The sequence below is a fragment of the Hevea brasiliensis genome, unplaced genomic scaffold (assembly GCF_030052815.1).
Source record: "Hevea brasiliensis isolate MT/VB/25A 57/8 unplaced genomic scaffold, ASM3005281v1 Scaf40, whole genome shotgun sequence".
Lineage (NCBI taxonomy): Eukaryota > Viridiplantae > Streptophyta > Magnoliopsida > Malpighiales > Euphorbiaceae > Hevea > Hevea brasiliensis.
Window position 1 is genome coordinate 41648 of NW_026614918.1, and position 20394 is coordinate 62041.

A 20394-nucleotide genomic window follows, 5' to 3' on the forward strand; every position below is an offset into this window, starting at 1 on the left:
AACAGAGAACATAAGAGATCTAATAAGCCCTTCTACTTCAAGAAAGCCCATTTCAAGAGATTGAAAGACAATGGTTGAGCAATCTGAAAAAGATGAGTATAATTGTCATTATTATATTCTAAACTATTGTTCTGATCAATATTATGATTATATGATAGTACTTATCGTTCTATAAAGAAAATATAGAAAGCTTATAGTTAATACTGAGCAAGCTGGTGTGAAGAATTATGCTATTGTTGCTTTTTCTGATATCAAATGGTGGTTAGCAAGCCCTTTGTAATGCTAGCATAAGATACTTTTGTGACATGAGAACAATGGTAACACCACTAAGGTAAACTTAATCACTTGGATATTTTATATATACAAAAATTAACAATTACCTGAAGAATTACTTTTAAAGCCTTGGGAATTATTCATGAGAACCATAACTCCATATTCACTTACTTTTAATGGTGTAACTAAATGGCAAAAAAAATATAACACTTATTTAGAATTGACTAATGCCATTTTGGTTTATGCTGGAGCTCCCTCAAATCTTTGGGGTGAAGTTATACCAACTACATATCATGCTTTAAATCATGTGTCACAAAAAAAAAAAAAAATAGTAAATTGATTTCATTTGAGTTATGAGAGGGTATTAGCCAAATTTGGAATATATTAAAGTATGCAGTTGTCTAGCTTATATTAGATTACTAGATTCCAAAAGACCCAAATTGGGAGTTAGAGTCATTGCTTGTGTTTTATATGATGTGCTTGAAATAACACTTCATTTAAATTTCTAGATATTAAAAATAATATAATCTTTGAGTCTGAAGATGCTATATTCCTTGAAGATAAATTTCCTTTTAATTCAAAAATTAGTGGGGTTCATAGAGCCTAGATGAGAAAACAAATTGTGCAAGCTAACTAAATCCCTTTATGGCTTAAGGAAGGCATCAAAATAGTGGCATGAAAAACTTGATTCTTACATGATTGAAAATGGCTTCAAATGAATTAAGTATGATAAGTGCATTTATTATAAATTATTTGATGATGAATATGTTATTATTAGCCTCTATATTGATGATATGTTAATTTTTTGCTATAATATGCATGTGATTAGAGAGACCAAAAATATACTTTGCAGTCATTTTGATATATAAGATCCCGGTGAGGCTAATTTCATACTTAGCATGAAAATCACTAAAATAGATGATGGTATTTTTCTTGATCAGTCAAATTATATTGAAAAATTATTGAATAAATTTAATTTTATTAACAGCAAGCATGTTGCCACTCTTTCTAATTCTAGTATTCATTTATTTCCTTTTAAAAGTGAAAATGAAATTACTAATCAAAAGGAATATGCTCGCATTATTAGAAGCTTGCATTTATTTAACTGATTACACTAGATCTAATATTGCTTATACAATATAAGTACTAAGCAGGTATATAAGCAAGCCAAGTAAAGATCATTGGTGTAGAATGGATAGAATAATTAAGAATATTTAGTTGATACTAACAACTATAGTTTGTTGTATAAAAAGATATCCTGTAATACATGAAGAATATTGTGATGCTGATTGGAATACGCTATCAGGTGATTTTCTCTCTACAACAGGTTACATTTTTAATTTGGGAAGTGGTACTATACCTTGGAAATCTAAAAAACAAACAACTATTGCCAATTCTACTATGGAAGCTGAACTCATTGCTTTAGCTTCAGCCAGTGAAAAGACAAATTGGTTAAGAGACTTGCTATATGAAATTCCATCATGGGAAAGACCTACCCCACCAATATTAATACATTGTGATAGTACCACAACATTTTGGTAGAGTGAAAAGCCATTATTATAATGGTAAATCCAAATCCATAAAAAGAAAACACAGTACTATAAAATTATATAAATATTCAAATAATCTTGCAGATCCATTTACTAAGGACTTAGCAAGAGAAAGGATTTGGAATACATCGAGGGGGCTGGGATTAAACCCTATACAATCAAGAATCACATATAAGGATACCCAATCAAAGGACTAGATATCCTGTAATTGGATTCAATGGAAAAAAAATGAATTATATGGTGGTCATAAGAAATGCACTATATATTATTCAACCTATCCTTATGATGTGAGTTCATTTATCTTGTAATGTAAAGAGAAGGTTGAGTTGAAAAAAAAAATACTTTTAATGAATTTTTGTGGCTCTTTATAAGTGGGGTGTTAGAATTACAGGAGCACCCTTGATAGATTTCACCAATATGAATGCAGAGGTGGGTTGCATCCTATAAGAATCAGGTTTATTGTTCAATACACTCATGAAAACTGGGATAGTACAAGGCCGTAATGTGTTGGCTGTCAAAGCTAATGTATGTTAATGCCTAGATCTTTAAGTGTCAGCAATTATCCTTTATTTCCCCTAAACAGTTAAAATTCAAGTTTGAGTTCACTCTAATTTTGGAGTAGAAGTGATTGTTTTGCTAAGTGAAGGTTCAATGCAAAGTCACACTTTCATTAGGCATCAGGATTTGGCTAGTAAACTCATTTTCCAATAATTTTAGGATGAGTGGGGGAATGTTGGAACATTTTAATATAAAATAAAATAATTTATTAAACTTATTAATTAAAATAACTTAAGTTTATTTATTTAACCATTAATTAAAGTAATTTAAGTTGTTTAATAAATTTAACTTAGAACTCGTTTATGTTTCTACTAAAGTCATCTATAAATTGATGAGCTTTCAACCATTCTTTCTACAACATTCAAGAGAGTTTAAAAGTAAAAAAAAGGTGTTTCTTGGTGGAGTTTCGGATTCAACCATTAGTGCAAAGATAGTTTGAATCACACAACAAACTTATCAGGCAATTGTATCTTGGAGGGGACAAGTCAATATATAATATTGTTGCATCAGTTTACAAGCATTGTCTACTGCTTAGGGCTTGAATCTCCTTAAACAAAGTGAAATATCCATGCATTAATATGATCAATCTCACTATTTTATTCTTTATGTTTTAATGATTATTTAATTTATTTTCTATATTTTAATTATTATTTTAATTTTTTATAGTTTCGCCAACATATATAATGGTTATAATTTGTAATATGGTTATAATTTGTAATATGGATGAATTTTATTGATATCCTTTACAATTAATTACTTATCCTTTATATCCTTAAATATTTATTTATTGTTATTTTTATTTAAATGTGTCACATACAATTTACAAAAAGAAAATTGAAACAAGCACTCGATAATAGTAGTAATAATACTAATAAACTTATATACATTTGCTTTACAATTTAGATGATCAAATATTATGAATTCCATTAGAAAATCCTTCCCCTTTCTCATATAAAGACACAAGCTTCTCACGTAAAGTCTCACAATCCAATTTGTAACTTCTGTCCACCTGTAGATTTCACAAGTTCAAAGATTAGAAACAAAATTTATATGCAAATATTTCTAAAATATGATAATTTTTATCAATAAATTTTAGTTTAATAATATAAAAATGACCTTTAAGTCTGTAAAGTACTTATTTAGCATTAAAATCGAAGGGTTAAAATTATTTTTCTAAAAAAAAAAGTATAATTTTAAATTCTGTTAAAAAAAAGTTTCAAAAAATTATTTTATTATTCTAATATTCTTATGATTAAAATTTTTTAAATTTAATTTTATATATTTTTTTAATATTCCATGACTAGTGTATTTAAAAAAAGTATTTTTTTTAATAATAGTTCCAACAATAATACTAAACATGCTTAAAATCTTGATTCTAAATTTTTATTAAATTTAATTATATAAATAAATATATAATTTTTTTAAATATATATACTTTTTCACTCTAGTTATAATTATAAAGCACATTCAGTAAGAAATCTTTTTAATTTTTTTTAATTTTGTATCTTAATTTAAAAAAAATACTTAAAATTATAAAAATAATTAATAAATCAACCAGCAATAAAAATTAATTTCTTTTTTTTTCTAAAATAATAATTTAAAGTATTTATTTAAAAATATTTTTCATTACTTATTAATGTGTCTTATTTTAATTTAATTAGATTATTGCAATGTAACCCAATTTTAGATTGTTTTTAGCATTAGATTATAATTAGTCATTTTGTCAACACAATTGACCAGCTTATTTATTTTTTATTTTAATATATAATTTAATATTTATTTTCATAAAATTTTATATTTCAAAATCATACTATAAATTTTTTTTAATAATAAAATTCTTAATTAATTATATTACATACAATTAAAATTTTGTTAAAATATTAAATAATTGTATCTTATTAAAATTAAATTAAATTTTTATTTCTAAAATATTATTAATTATTTTTGTCTAAATATTTTTTTTTTTTAAAAATGTAACAATATAATATTTTTAGAGTAACTATAACAATAAATATGCTAAAAAAATCTTAAATATTATGATAATATTCAATTATTATTATTATGTCAAATAATTTTTTAATTTTTTATTTGCATTTTATTCTTTTTTTTAAGGTCTTAAGTTTATTGTTCTAAATTTAAATTGTTTATACTTCTCAGCAGCCGTAAATCTTTATTGTTTGATTTTCCTATATAATACTTCATATTTTTTTAAAATAATATTTATTTATTTTTTTATATAAATCATTGAAAAGTTATACGGTTAATGTTATATCTCTTTATTCTAGTTATTTGATTTTCAAACTCTATATTCTTTGTAGGAATGCTTATTTTTTTAAGTATAATCTATAATTATGTATACAACAAAAAAAAAAAAAAAAACAGTTTATTATTATAAACATAAACATAATGTATTCAAAAAAAAATATAATGAATATTTAAAAAATAATACAAATTTTAAAAAATATAAAATAATTAAATTATCTATATAAACAAGTAAAAAGTGAGAGATTTTAATAACTCATACACCTAATATTTAAGAGAAATGAGAAATAAATTTATTTTCTACTATTAATAAATAAATTATTTAATAGTGACATAAATACTATTTTGAATTTTAAAATTTAACAAATTGTAACACACCTATATTAAGTAGTCTATACATTCTACTGTTCTGGTGATTAGTGTCTGTTCGGACAGTCAGGATGTCTAGAATTATGTTTAAATTATCTAGAAAAATCATAACTAAAAATTAATAGAAATTATATGAAGGTAAAATGAAAATAAGAAAAACAAAGTATAATCAGTTAAATGAGCCGAGGTTCCCACGATGGGTGACCGAAATGGTAAGTGACTGCGAGCTCAATTGCTGCCCTAATTTCTTATGGGACCCTATGACACCCCAGGCCTGGGAATAATTGCGAAGTTAGTGGAAGTGTGAAAACCACAGAAAAGAATAGAGAACAAGCTCAAATAATTGAATCAGGGTTCAGGAAGCAATATAGTACTATTGGAAAAACGAATCAGACCGATAAGGGGTAATTTGGTCAATTCACCCTTAGAGGTGACTCTTAGCCTAAATGTCCATTAAAATATAGGAAATTAAAATTATGAAAAATGGAATTAAATTGAAGAGGTGAATGGAAGAAAAGAAAACAAAAAGAAAATAAATTCAAAAGTAAAAGCTTTATGACATCATCAATGATGCAAGCATTATGTAATAGAAATTTATAATTTAAAATTTTGAAATTATGGATAAATGTTGACATAAAAGACCAAATAAAAAAAAAGAGAAAAATCATTTCTATCTTCTTCTAGCCATCCACTCTCTCTCTTCTCTCTCTCTCTCATTTTCTTTCTTCCCTCATGAAAGCTCCTCTCAAGCTTTTATAAACCCAAATTTAGCCATAAATTCCCTAACTCTCTTAAGTAAAACTTATTTTTGAGTCTTGATTTGAAGATTGAAAGTGAAAAAGAAGCTTTTATAAACCCAAATTTAGCCATAAAACTCCCTTAAGTAAAACTTATTTTTGAGTCTTGATTTGAAGATTAAAAGTGAAAAAGAAGGGAAAATTGAAGAGTTGAGAAGAGGAAAAGAGGTTAGTAATGATTCTTCCAATTTTCTCTCTATATTCATGAGTAAGCACTTAAATTAAGTTATAATTTGTTGAAAATGAAACAAAAATAACAAGTTAGGGAACTCTATGAATTTCAGCAGCCATGGGGTATTGGGGGAAATGATGTGTTTTAATTCAATAAATCATGTATATAAGCCCAATTGAGTGAGTAGGTGTTAGAGATACACTTTAGTTTCATGAATCATGACAATTGGAAATTAGGGTTCTTGGCACTGAGGGTTTTGGTTGGAAATTGGGGATTTTGGTCAATTGATGACCAATTGACCTTGTTGATGCTAAATTGGTCAATTGGTGTGCTTATGAGTGCATATGAATGCATGGAGTTGAATTGGGATTGAATGTGGTAATGCCCAAATCTGGACAGCTTGACCTTTGTCCCTTTAAATGGTTATAACTGAAATTATGTTGCTCTAATTGGTGTGAGGCCAATTAGAGATGAAAACTAAGACCCAAAGCAACAATTTTCATACAGAAATCTTGCCCTAAAACTGACCAAAAGTTAGTGTAAAATTAGGTTGAATCCGGATTAGGTACACTGCCACTGAACTAAATTGACCATATGAACAGTACTTATTCAAATGGTCATAACTCTGTGTAGAAAGGTTCAAATGACCTAATTTTTATATCAATGGAAAGGTTAAACATAGTAGAACAACTTTCATGAGGAACATAAACTCAAATTCGGACCATAACCTGGTCAAATTGACAACCGAACTTAGGTTACCAAATCTGTCGGACCTAAATTTGTCTAGAATTTCTGGGTTTTGACCAATCCGGCTAGCCTTAGTAAAAGTGGCATAACTTGAGCTACAAAACTCTAAATGGAGTGATTCAAAAAAGGGAATTAAAACTAGACACATTAAGAAACAACATTGAAGAAGGAAAGTTAACCAAATTTCCACTGTAGATAGGTCTAATGGAACAGTAAACTTAGGAAACAAAATCTAAATTTTTGGAATTTCTTCCAATAAGTTTTGAATTGAGATTGGCAACCAATACCAACAAATTTAGGACTTAAAATGTGGTATGTGGGGGTAATTAGAACTAGCATACCTATTAAGTATGAGAAAGTCAATATTTTACTAAATTAATTAAGTGAATAGTAACCACCATAACTAAGAACACAAAGAACTCAATTTATGGGATTATATAAGTAAATTTTAAATGCAAAATGCAATTGTTAGAATTATTGTTAGAAATAATTTGGATAAATATTGAAACACTTTGAATTATGTGTTTCAGTAGAAAAAGAGACCATAAAGGATAAGGAAAAAGTTAGTCAAGGCAGAGAGGCGACTCATTCTAGGTTTATACACAACTAATTTTGTTCTAGTATTTTAATTTTGTAATTGAGTTGAATGAGTTGTAACTATAAATTGTTTTGGTTGCAATTTATGATTTTCTCCTTGAATTTATTTAATTATGTGTTGCCAACCCTATAAGGGAAATTTCAATGAAATATGTTATGTGATTTGAAATGCAATTATTTGAATGGAATTTTTATGAATTGGTTTTTAAACTACAATTAGCATGATGATCCCATTCGAACTCCCAAAGAGTAACATGACTATTTAGGGTTTGGTAATTAAAATTTCTTATGTCTCCCATTAATAACGGTTAGTGGGGTAAGACTATATGAGTACTCATTAGCTAACTAGCCCTTCCCTCATTAATAATGGTTAGTGAGGTGATTTGCTTTGTCGTGGTGTACAACACGGTATTGATCGTGAAATTTTATGTCATGGTCTAGACTGTATGTTCTTAGCAACACTTTTTTCTTTAAGATTTGTGAAATATGATTGAAATGATGGTTTTTAGTGATTTGATAATTTGATATGTTTCATTATTATGAAAACTTTGATTTGTTATGAATTGATTTATTTTATTTTATAATGTTTTGTTTATATTAGTTGTGTACCACTGGGTGAAATTACTCAGCGATGGCTTTTCTTGCTGTAGCAGATAGGAAAAAGGATAAAGAAGCAAAGTGAGCTGCTTAGAGCTGAGATTAGAGTTTATTTTGGACTTATTTTGGGTATATCAATTATACCCCTTTGTAAATTTTCTTTTGATGTAAATTAAATTGTATGTATCCATATGTGAATGTTGAGCACTTGTATAAAAGATATACTATCATTTTGGTCAATGTAAATTTTTATAATATAAACTTGTTTATTTTTTTTTTTATAAATGCAGTAGTTAAACTTCTTCGAGAATTCTATAAATTGTGATTTTGCTTGAAATTGTGTTGAATTGAGAATGGATGGTGATGAGTGTAAATGGAGTTGTGGGAATTATAAATATTGGGAGTATTTTTAACAGGTTTTGAAGAACTATTTTCCCATTTTTAGCTGGCATTCTGCCGAATTTTTTGTAAAATTTTCAGAAATCCTAATTTTATAAAAAATTTAATTTATGACATAAACTTCAATTAATGGTTTGAATAATTATTCAATATTACCCCCCATTTTAAAAATGAATGAAAATTATTTTAAAATTCCTTGTAGTATATTTAATGAGTTATCGGTAGGCGAAGTTCGGTAATTCATTAGGTATACTACAAGATCATATTATACCTTACGGAAGGGTAAGGTGTGACATATTTTAGTGGTATCAGAGTAATGTTTTGAATGAGTTTTGAACTATGCATTTGAATATTTTTTTTGATAAGTACAACTGCTCAATGTCATTGTTTGATACATGCGGTGCATTTACATCATGAATATGAACTAATGGGGATTATCCTCTTTATGTTGGTTGTTAGGGAGTGGAATTTCTATAAATTAGAATGGAAGAAGGGGATCATTCTGTTGAGCAGTCTGTTGAGGCTGAGACACAGAGGGAAGCCCCAGCTCTCCCGAACGTTATTGGGTCGGCTACACCAGCTTCACCCATGTTGCAGTTTCTTGCTCAGTTCGCTCAGCAGATAGTTACCCTGTTTCAACAAATGGCTAGGAACATGCTAACCCAAGCCCCAACCCAAGCACCAGTAGTGCAACCATAGCCTCCAGCCAGGCAATATGATAAATTAATGAAATTTGGGGCTACTGAATTCAAGGGTACTGTGGATCCACTAGAGGCAGAGCACTGGATTGAAAGAATGGAAAGGGTATTCAAGAAGTTGCATTGTACAAAAGAACTCAATTTTGAATACTCGGTCTCTCTGTTGCAAGGGGATGCTTATGAATGGTGGAAGACCATCCCTCATAGTTTAGTGGAGCCCCCTGTTCTGACTTGGTCGGATTTTCTGAGGGAATTTAGACAGAAATGGGTCCCTAACACATATGTTAACATGAAATTGCAAGAGTTTTTGAGCTTGAAACAAGGGAATAGAACAGTAGCAGAGTATGAGAGAGACTTCTCCAAACTAAGTCATTATGCGGGAAACCTACTTACCACTAGCAGAGATCGATGTAAGTAGTTTGAGGCTGGTCTGAAGCCCAGTTTGAGGATGCAAGTAGTGGGATTCAGACATGAAAACTTCTCTGAGCTAATATCTCAAGCACTAAAACTAGAAATAATTGAATTGGAAGGGGCACCTAAAAAGGGTTCAGAATAGAAAGAGAAAACTGGAAAGATTACTGATCAAGCTCCTGATAGTGGGTCAGGAAAGAGAAAGCACTTTGGAGGATCTAGCTCACACAAGTCTGGTAGAGGTAGATCTTCAGGACAGAAACCACCCCGACCTAGCCAACAGACATCTAGAGCAATAGCTCCAGTCCTTACTTGTGAAACATGTGGGAAAGTACACAGAGGGGTCTGTTATAAGGCTATTAGAGCCTATTATAATTGTGGTGGAACTGGCCATTTTGCCAAAGACTGTGTGAGTGCTCGCAGAGCTACACCACCTACTACAATTGAAGGCTCAGTTCAGAGTTCTACCTCCGGAGGTTCGCAGACAGCTAGAGGCCGAGGTAGAGGCAGAGGTAGTACTTCTAGCAGTCAGGCCACAGTTAATCATCTTGAACAGAGTGGTGCACCGGCTAGGGTATACACCATACGGCAATGGGAAGAGGCTAAAACTTTTGACATAGTTGCTGGTACTTTCTCAATCTTTAATCAAGATGTATATGTATTGTTTGACCCGAGTTTTACACATTCTTATGTTAGTGCCAGCATCACTGGTTATATGCTGTTCCTTGTATGAAAATGAATTTTGAGGTGTTAGTAACTAGTCCGTTAGGACAAGAGGTTAGGGTCAATAGGGTGTATAAGGATTATCCTTTAGTGATCCAAGGACATACTTTTTTGTTAGATTTGATAGAAATGCCTTTCAGAGATTATGACATTATCTTGGGCATGGATTGGTTAGCCAGACATCATGCTATGATTGACTGTAGACTGAAAACATTCACTTTTGGTCTCCCTCAGTATGGTCATGTGGTAATACATGGAGAGAGACAATTATTGCCATTAAATCTCATTTCGGTTGCACTAGCTAGAAAAATGATCAGAAAGGGGTGTGAAGCATATTTGGCCTATGTGAGAGACACCCGAGTAGGGAGTCATTCATTAAGGGATATTCCTACAGCATGTGACTTTCCAGATGTATTTCCTGAAGAATTACTAGGGTTACCTCTAGAAAGAGAAGTGCAATTTGAAATAGAGGTTATGCCTAGTGTGGACCCAATCTCCATTACACCTTATAGAATGGCACCTGCAGAGTTAAAGGAGTTGAAGGTGCAGTTGCAAGAATTGCTTGACAAGGCTTCATCCACCCTAGTGTGTCACCTTGGGGAGCACCAGTACTGGTTGTTAAGAAGAAAGATGGTACTCTCCGACTATGTATTAATTACGCATTGAATAAGATGACCATAAAGAATAAATATCCACTGCCTCGCATAGATGAATTGTTTGATCAATTGAAGGGTGCAACTGTGTTCTCTAAAATTGATTTAAGATCGGGCTATTATCAGTTGAGGGTGCAAGAGCAGAGTATTCCAAAAATTGCTTTTAGAACTCGATATGATCACTATGAGTTTCTGGTTATGCCATTTGGGTTGACTAATGCTCCAGCTACTTTTATGGACCTGATGAACACTATCTTCAGGCCATACTTAGATCAATTTGTTGTAGTATTTATTTATGACATATTTGTGTATTCGAAGAGTGCAGAGGAGCACGATAGACATCTGCGGATTGTGCTATAGACTTTAAGGGAGAAACAGTTGTATGCCAAGTTATCGAAGTGTGAATTTTGGCTGGAAGAAATTTCTTTCTTGGGGCACATTGTATCAGTTGAAGGTATAAAGGTAGATCCTAGCAAGGTTGAAGCTATCCTTAATTAAAAGCCGCCCAGGAATATTACAGAAGTTCGCAGTTTTCTGGGTTTAGCTGGTTACTACAGCCGTTTTGTGAAGGGATTTTCTATGTTAGCATCTCCACTGACCAAGCTACTTCGGAAAGATGTAAAATTTTAGTGGACTGATAAATGCCAGTAGGATTTTGATGAGTTGAAGAGATGTTCGATAGAAGCTCCAGTCTTGACTTTACCTACTCCGGGTAAAGAATACACTATTTATAGTGATGCTTCTCACAATGGGTTAGGTTGTGTACTGATGCAAGACCAAAATGTTATTGGTTATGCATCACGTCAGCTGAAGCCACATGAGAAAAACTACCCTACACATGACTTGGAACTAACAGCTATTGTATTTGCTCTAAAGATCTGGAGACATTATCTGCATGGAAAAAAGTGTTATATTTACACAGATCACAAGAGCTTGAAATATCTAGGCACATAAAAGGAGTTGAATTTGAGACAGAGGAGATGGCTAGAACTGATTAAAGACTATGACTGCTTGATAGATTATCAGCCAAGAAAAGCAAATGTGGTAGTAGATGCCTTAAGTCGCAAGACTATGGCTAGTTTAAGGGTTTCTCCTTTATCTATAGTGCATGAGTTGAGGGCACTACATGCAAATCTGGAGATAGATGAGGAGGGGCAGATGATAGCTGCTTGGCAAGTGAAGCCAATGTTGATTGGTTAGATAAAAACAGCTGCATAGAATGATGAAAATTATCAAAAATTGATGGAAGAGACTCAGAATGGTAAGAAGCCAGATGTTACAGTGAATGATGATGGCTTACTGTTATACCAGGGCAGAATGTGCATTCTAAATGATGTGGAATTGAAGCAAGTTATTATGAAAGAAGCACATGATTCTCCTTTTGTTATGCACCCTGATGGCACTAAAATGTACAAAACGGTAAAAGAGCATTATTGGTGGAATGGGATGAAGAAAGACATAGCAGAGTATGTAGCCAAATGCCTAACTCGTCAGCAAGTAAAGGCAGAGTATCAAGTGCTAACTAGTTTGCTACACCCATTGCCGATTCCTGAGTGGAAATGGGAAAGAATCACAATGACTTTATGATGGGACTTCCTAGAACACAAAAGAATCGTGATACAGTATGGGTCATTGTGGACAGATTAACGAAGTCTGCTCACTTTTTGCCAGTGAGGATGGACTATAACCTGGACAAATTGGCTAAACTGTACCTTGATGAGATAGTGAGACTTCATGGAGTGCCAGTATCGATTGTGTTAGACAGAGATCCAAGGTTCACTTCTAAATTCTAGGGTAGTTTGCAAAGAGCCCTGGGAACTAGATTGAACTTCAGTACGATATTCCATCTAAAAAAGACGGTCAGTTTGAGAGGGTGATTCAAATTTTGGAGGATATGCTATAAGCTTGTGTAATTGAATTTGAAGGTAGTTGGGATACACACTTGCCTTTGATTGAGTTTGCCTACAACAATAGCTATCAATCTAGTACTATTGGAAAAACGGATCAGACCGGTAAGGGGCAATTTGGTCAATTCATCCTTAGAGGTGACTCTTAGCCTAAATGTCCATTAAAATGTAGGAAATTAAAATTATGAAAAATAGAATTAAATTGAAGAGGTGAATGGAAGAAAAGAAAACAAAAAGAAAAGAAATTCAAAAAGTAAAAGCTTTATGACATCATCAATGATGTAAGCATGATGTAATAAAAATTTGTAATTTAAAATTTTGAAATTATGGATAAACGTTGACATAAAAGACCAAATAAAAAAAAAAAAAAGAGAAAAATCATTTCTATCTTATTCTAGCCATCCACTCTCTCTCTTCTCTCTCTCTCATTTTCTTTCCTCCACCATGAAAGCTCATCTCAAGCTTTTATAAACCCAAATTTTAGCCATAAATTCCCTAACTCCCTTTAGTAAAACTTGCTTTGAGTCTTGATTTGAAGATTGAAAGTGAAAAAGAATGGAAAATTGAAGAGTTAAGAAGAGGAAAAGAGCTTGAAAGAGGTTAGTAATGATTCTTCCAATTTTCTCTCTATATTCATGAGTAGGCACTTAAATTAAGTTATAATTTGTTGAAAATGAAACAAAAATAAAAAGTTAGGGAACTCTATGAATTTTAGCAGCCATGGGGTATTGGGGGAAATGATGTGCTTTAATTCAATAAATCATGTATATAAGCCCAATTGAGTGACTAGGTGTTAGAGATACACTTTAGTTTCATGAATTGTGACAATTGGAAATTAGGGTTCTTGGCACTGAGGGTTTTGGTTGGAAATTGGGGATTTTGGTCAATTGATGACCAATTGACCTTGTTGATGCTAAATTGGTTAATTGGTGTGCTTATGAGTGCATGTGAATGCTTGGAGTTGAATTAGGATTGAATGTGGTAATGCCCAAATCTGGACAGCTTGACTCTTGTCCCTTTAAATGGTTATAACTGAAATTCTGTTGCTCCAATTGGTGTGAGGCCAATTGGAGATAAATACTAAGACCCAAAGCAACAATTTTCATGCAGAAACCTTACCCTAAAACTGACCACAAGTTAGTGTAAAATTAGGTTGAATCTGGATTAGGTACACTGCCACTGTATAAAATTGATCATATGAACAGTACTTATTCAAATGGTCATAACTCTGTGTAGAAAGGTCCAAATGACCTGATTTTTATACCAATGGAAAGCTTAGACATATTAGAACAACTTTCATGAAGAACACAACCCCAAATTCTGATCATACCTTAGTCAAATTGACAGCCAAACTTTGGTCACCAAATCTGCCAAACCTAAATTTGCCCAAAATTTTTGGGTTTTGACTAATCCGGCCAGCCTTAGTAAAAATGGCATAACTTGAGCTACAAAACTCCAAATGGAGTGATTCAAAAAGGGAATTAAAACTAGACACATTAAGGAACAACTTTTAAGAAGGAAAGTTGACCAAATTTCCACTATAGATAGGTCCAATGGAACAGTAAATTTAGGAGACAAATTTGAATTTTTGGAATTTCTTCCAATGAGCTTTGAATTGAGATTGACAACCAATGCCAACAAATTTAGGATAAAAAATGTGGTATGTGGGGGTATTTAGAACTAGCATACCTATTAAGTATGAGAAAGTCAACATTTTACTAAATTAGTCAAGTGAATAGTAACCACAATAACTAAGAACACAAAGAACTCAATTTATGAAATTATATAAGTAAATTTTAAATGCAAAATGCAATGTTAGAATTATTGTTAGAAATAATTTGGATAAATATTGAAACACTTTAATTTGTATATTTCAGTAGAAAAAGGGACCGTAAAGGATAAGGAAAAAGTGAGTCAAGGCAGAGAGGTGACTCATTGGAGGTTTATACACAACTAATTTTGTTTAAGTGATTTTAATTTTGTAATTGAGTTTAATGAGTTATAACTATAAATTGTTTTAGTTGCAATTTATGATTTTCTCCTTGAATTTATTTAATTATGTGTTGCCAACCCTATAAGGAAAATTTCTTTGAATGAAATGTGTTAAGTGATTTGAAATGCAATTATTTGAATGGAATTTTTATGAATTGATTTTTAAACCACAGTTAGCATGATAGTCCCGTTCGGAACTCCCCAGTAGTAACAACTATTTGGGATTTGGCAATTAAAATTTCTTATGTCTCCTGTTAATAATGGTTAGTGAGGTAAGACTATATGAGTACTCATTAGCTAGCTAGCCCTTCTCTCATTAATAACGGTTAGTGAGGTGATTTGCTTTGTCGTGGTCTACAACATGGCATTGATCGTTAAATTTTGTATCATGGTCAAGACTGTGTATTCTTGGCAATACCTTTTTCTTTGAGATTTATGAAATATGATTGAAATAATGGTTTTTATTGATTTGATAATTTGATATGTTTCATTATTATGAAAACTTTGATTTGTTATGAATTGATTTATTTTATTTTATAATGTTTTGTTTATATTAGTTGTGTACCACTAGGCAAAATTACTCAGCGATGGCTTTTCTTGCTGTAGCAGATAGGAAAAAGGATAAAGTAGCAAAGTGAGCTACTTGGAGCTGAGATTAGAGTTTATTTTGAACTTATTCCGGGTATATCAGTTATACCCCTTTGTAAATTTTCTTTTGATGTAAATTAAATTGTATGTATCCATATGTGAACGTTGAGCAGTTGTATAAATGATATACTATCATTTTGGTCAATGTAAATTTTTTTAATATAAACTTGTTTATTTTTTTTTTATAAATGCATTGGTTAAACTTCTTTCAGAATTTTATAAATTGTGATTTTGTTTGAAATTTTGTTGAATTGAGAATGGATGGTGATGAATATAAATGAAGTTGTAGGAATTATAAATATTGGGAGTGTTCTTAACAGGTTTTGAAGAACTGTTTTCTCCATTTTTAGCCGGTATTGTGTCGAATTTTCTGTAAAATTTTCGAAAATCCTAATTTAATCAAAAATTTAATTTATTACCTAAACTTCAATTAATGGTTTGAATAATTATTCAATATTACTCCCCATTTTATAAATGAATGAAAATTATTTTGAAATCCCTTGTAGTATATTTAATGAGTTATCGGCAGACAAAGTTTGGTAATTCATTAGATATACTACGAAATCATGTTATGCCTTACGGAAGGGTAATATGTAACATAAATGATTTGTATTATATTTTAAATTAGATTATGTAAGCCAATAAAAATATAAAAAAAATAAAAATTTTACATCTTTAAAAGAAATAAAATAAATAAAAAGAAAAAAATATGAAGATGCAAATTTTAAAATTAAAGAGGATAAATGAAATTTTAAAGTAATCAATATATATAGGCAATTGATATTATTTGTTAAATCATTAAGTCATCTAGATTACAAAACGTGACACATGATAAATTTTTAAGTATATTAATAAACTAAATAACTTAATTTTGTATGGTCATTTTTATACTTTAATTTTAATATATGTATATTGATTGCTAATAATTAGTCCTATTAGTTACCTCAGTAATATATTCCATTAATGAAAAGCATATTCCATTGTGCGAAAGATATTTTTCATTTTTTTTAGTTAAGCACTAAAAGTTTATTTTTACTTTTTTCTTAATTTTCACAAAAAATAACCTTGGAAAGCTCATATAAATTAAAAATATAAGAATTTAAAATCAACAAACAACAATAAGAACTTTCTTAATTTTGTTTTTCTAAAACAATACATTAAAATATTTTGACATTTTTAATAATTTTGAAAATATGATGAATTTTAACTTTTAAGTTACAATAATATCTTAATTCTTAAATAATTTTAAATTTCAAATATAATTTAAGTACAAAATTAAATATTTAAAAAATTTGGAGAAAAATGTTCTTAAAATATTTTGATTTATTATTTGAGAAAAGATATTTTCATTGGAAATTTTTGTAATTTTAGGACTTCTAACATTGTTATCCCTTATATTTAATAAAAAAATATATAATTTTATATAAAATTAGTTATCCATTTGTGTGTTGTATGGTAATAATTTTTTTTAAAAAAATTTTATTTAATCTAAATTAAGTAAATTAAATTATTAATTTAAAATAATAAATACCCAATTGTATTTTAAGCAAGCATAATAATAATAATAATAATAATAATAATAATAATAATAATAATATACCTGAAGATGTAAATTATAGAAGACTCTGCCACCAAAGGATTGGAAGGAAGAAGAATTGATTAAAACATAACCATCCTCCAGTAAATGAAGCAAGATTTCTGATAGTGGAGTTGTACGGATACTGAAAGTGGAAATCTGAATTAGAACTTCTGTGTCACTGAGATGAGTAGCTGATACTGCTGATAAAGAGCTGCGAGTACTGATGCCTTTTCTTTGCTTTACTTGCTGATGCTGACCTTGCTTAGATATCTTTGATAAGAGTTCCTCTTTCATTTGAACCAACTTCTTCACTTCCTGTTGTAGTTCTGGTATGAACTTTAGCACCCGAGAAACTGTGGCTGGTATGCTCAGTTTCTTCTGTTTATTAACATCAGCAAAACCCACTTAAAATCTTGATTTGTGCATTTACTAAACACACTTTAGCTGATTTTACATAAATTTTGATACAAATATTTAATCTAATAAATATTAAGCCCATTTTTATATAAAATAAAACTTATGTTAAATGCACTAAAAAAATTATACCCAATTAAGTCTTTTTATTTTAAATTCCTACTTAATCAAGCATATAATTACATAATTACATAATTAATTGAATGCATCATTTGATAACGCTTAAAGTGTAACTATTTAACCTTAAATTTATAAAAGTATAACTAATAAATCCATTAATTTTATAAAAGTATAACTAAAATTTAAAGCACCTGCAATTCACATCTACACATTCACCGGTTGTAGGAGTTAAATAATTATACTTTTATAAATTGTATGCAATTAAATATGAGATTGTTAAATTAATTTTCAATGAAGGCCGGGAGTTATAGAGTTTTATGTTAAATTTAACATGTATTTTTTAGGGAAAATAACAATGGAAGAAAAGGGTACACACCGTTTGATCGGCTGCCGGAAGCAGAAATCGAAGAGAAGAATAGGGGGAGTTCATCTTTTTCCGACGATCACTTTCGCTTGCATTATGGTTAAGCTTCTTAACCGTATTAGGATCACCATTATTATCTGTAAAAGAAGCAGAGTGATCAAGCTCCAATATTTCTGGAGGTTGAGATTGAAAGAAATTAACATTAGCAGCTGTAATAATCGCCTTCTCAGCTTTTGTAGAGAAGTAGACTTGTTCATGGGCAATGGGGTCCTCCAATGGCCATCCATAGGTTTGAAACATAGAAGGAGACAAAGCTAACATGATGGGTATGGTTAGGTTTGGAGAAAAGAAATGTCTTGACTTATATATATACAAAAACCATACACATCATCATTAATTTGTTTGATTAATATTGGGAGGTGGAAGATAAATTATAAAAAGTAAATGAATAATTATGCTCCAACTTTATTAGAAATTGCATTATATATAGTAAGATGTTAAAGAAAATGCCACTTTACCAACCTTTTACTATTGAAAGATGGCATTATATAGTAAGATACTCAAGAAAATGACATTTTAGCTGCATGGATTGATCCTCTTGCTAGATTTATGTGCCGTGGTACTTTCAAATATTACTCATCATTTCCCCTTTTTTCACATCTTGAACTTCCTTTAATTATGAATCTAACAATTCATTAGTTCAACAGTTTATTTTACATAATTATTGTATATATAATGAATAAATTTTAACTGTTATCATAATGAAATTCATTATAATATATCATCATATTATAAAATTTCTCGTCCTCTTACTTAGTAGAATTACCACATCTCTCCTCTAATACAAGTAGAAATCAACATTTGAGTAAAAACAAAAAATTAATAGAATTATTATTATTATTATTATTATTATTATTATTATTATTATTATTATTATTATTATTATTTTGGTCATGAGTGAAACTCTACCTTTCCCTCTCCGTTGTTTTTTAATTAAAATAGAAGAAAAATGAATTTTTAAATTTGAGGTCCACTCATTATAGATGAAAGACGTATTGAAATGTAACATTTGATAATATTTTTATTTAGGGTAATTATTATATATATAATAATTTAATTATAATTATTAATTATAATTAAATTCACGTAAAATTTATCATAACTAATTATTATAATATAATATTTTCAATTGGTGTCAATTTTTTTCATTATTTTTCTCTGCTTTCAAACAGCATCTGGGGAGAGGCTGCTTGTTCTGGACACGTGTACCGTGCAGGGCTTCCACGAGACATTAGCATTCTCGCCCCTCACTTACACGTGCTTTGACTGCCACGTCTACTGGATTCCTTCGTTCCCCTGACCCAAGTAATTTTTTTTAAGATAAAATTTTAGTTGAAAGGAAGTTTTATAACAATAACAAATCTAAATAAATAAATTCAATTCTCCTCAACTCATCATATTTTATACTATTCTTTTAAATAATTTATTTTTTAAATATATATATATATATATATATATATATATATATATAATCGCCACATGTTTTGACCTTTTTATTTATTGGCTTTCTTTAAGATTTGCATTGATGTTTTTGATTTTTTTATCTGTAAAGATGTGGTAAGATTTGCATTGATTTTTTTTTATTTTTTTATCTGTTGTCTTCTACTTCTCACCAAGGATTCTCAAATTAGAATCCTCTTATCTATAATGCCAGTTATCTTGGCATCATCCCCTTCTTCAATAATCTCACCTATTCAAGGTGAAGAAATTAGGTTTTCTTTTGTGGGATTTTGGGTAATAGTTACTTTTAGATTTGTTACTCAAAATTTTAATAGATTTAGAAGACATATATTTTCCTAATTTGAATGGGAGAAATAATCATCAATATGATAAAATGATATTTTCTATATAATGTATAACTCCTATTTTAGTGTTATTCCTAAATTAAGTTAGATTCCTAATTAGAGTATAAGAGAGGTATTCACTTATTGCAGAGAGATACTTTTGCCCATTGAGGAGAGTGTCTTTCGCCAATTGTAGAGAGAGATTTTTGCCAATTACAGTTAGAGAGATACTTCGGCCTAAAGTGGATTAAAGACATAAAATTCAAGAAGAAGAAGTTTGTATCCTTGTTGAAGTGGTTATTACCCATATAGTTGAAGACACCGTTTGAGGTGTATAATGTAGTTAAACTAGGAAGTATGTTGGTTATATCTAGAGGAGATAAAGAGAGAATAACTAATATATTTACTATGAGTAGTTATGTAGTGAGAATTTTCTTGGATGTAATTGGGATGATGGGTAGTTAATTTTGAGCTTATAATTGACTTTTTTTTTTTTTTTTATAGCGGAAGATGGCAAGCTTATGGACATAACCATATGATGAAAGGGTGAACCATGTAAATATCGTTGTTGTAATTATTTGTTTTGTTTTTTTTATAGTTTGCACGTTTTCTCGATGCACAACTGTTCCTACTATTAGGATGTGGGCATTAGAAAGAAGGCATAGCGAAGAAGAGAATGAGAGGTAAAAATGGAGCTTGCTGACTTGAGGTAAAGCAAAA

General features: G+C 30.1%; 1 protein-coding gene across 1 annotated transcript; it reads right to left on the reverse strand.

Annotated features, from left to right (window-relative positions):
* Positions 1–3144: 3144 nt before the first annotated feature.
* LOC110656130 (transcription factor ORG2-like) lies at positions 3145–18153 on the reverse strand. Its single transcript, XM_058142294.1, has 3 exons — positions 17843–18153; positions 16954–17310; positions 3145–3390 (listed from the first exon to the last, which is right to left on the reverse strand). The coding sequence occupies exons 1-3, from the start codon at positions 18149–18151 to the stop codon at positions 3289–3291; spliced, it is 768 nt and encodes a 255-aa protein (XP_057998277.1). The 5' UTR covers positions 18152–18153; the 3' UTR covers positions 3145–3288.
* Positions 18154–20394: the final 2241 nt, after the last annotated feature.

Coding starts and splice junctions, on each gene's coding strand:
- LOC110656130 (XM_058142294.1), bottom strand. CDS start 18,151: ATGTTAGCTTTGTCTCCTTCTATGTTTCAAACCTATGGATGGCCATTG. Junction 17,311..17,842: donor TTCCGGCAGCCGATCAAACG/GTGTGTACCCTT, acceptor GTTAATAAACAG/AAGAAACTGAGCATACCAGC. Junction 3,391..16,953: donor TCTATAATTTACATCTTCAG/GTATATTATTAT, acceptor TGAAATCTACAG/GTGGACAGAAGTTACAAATT.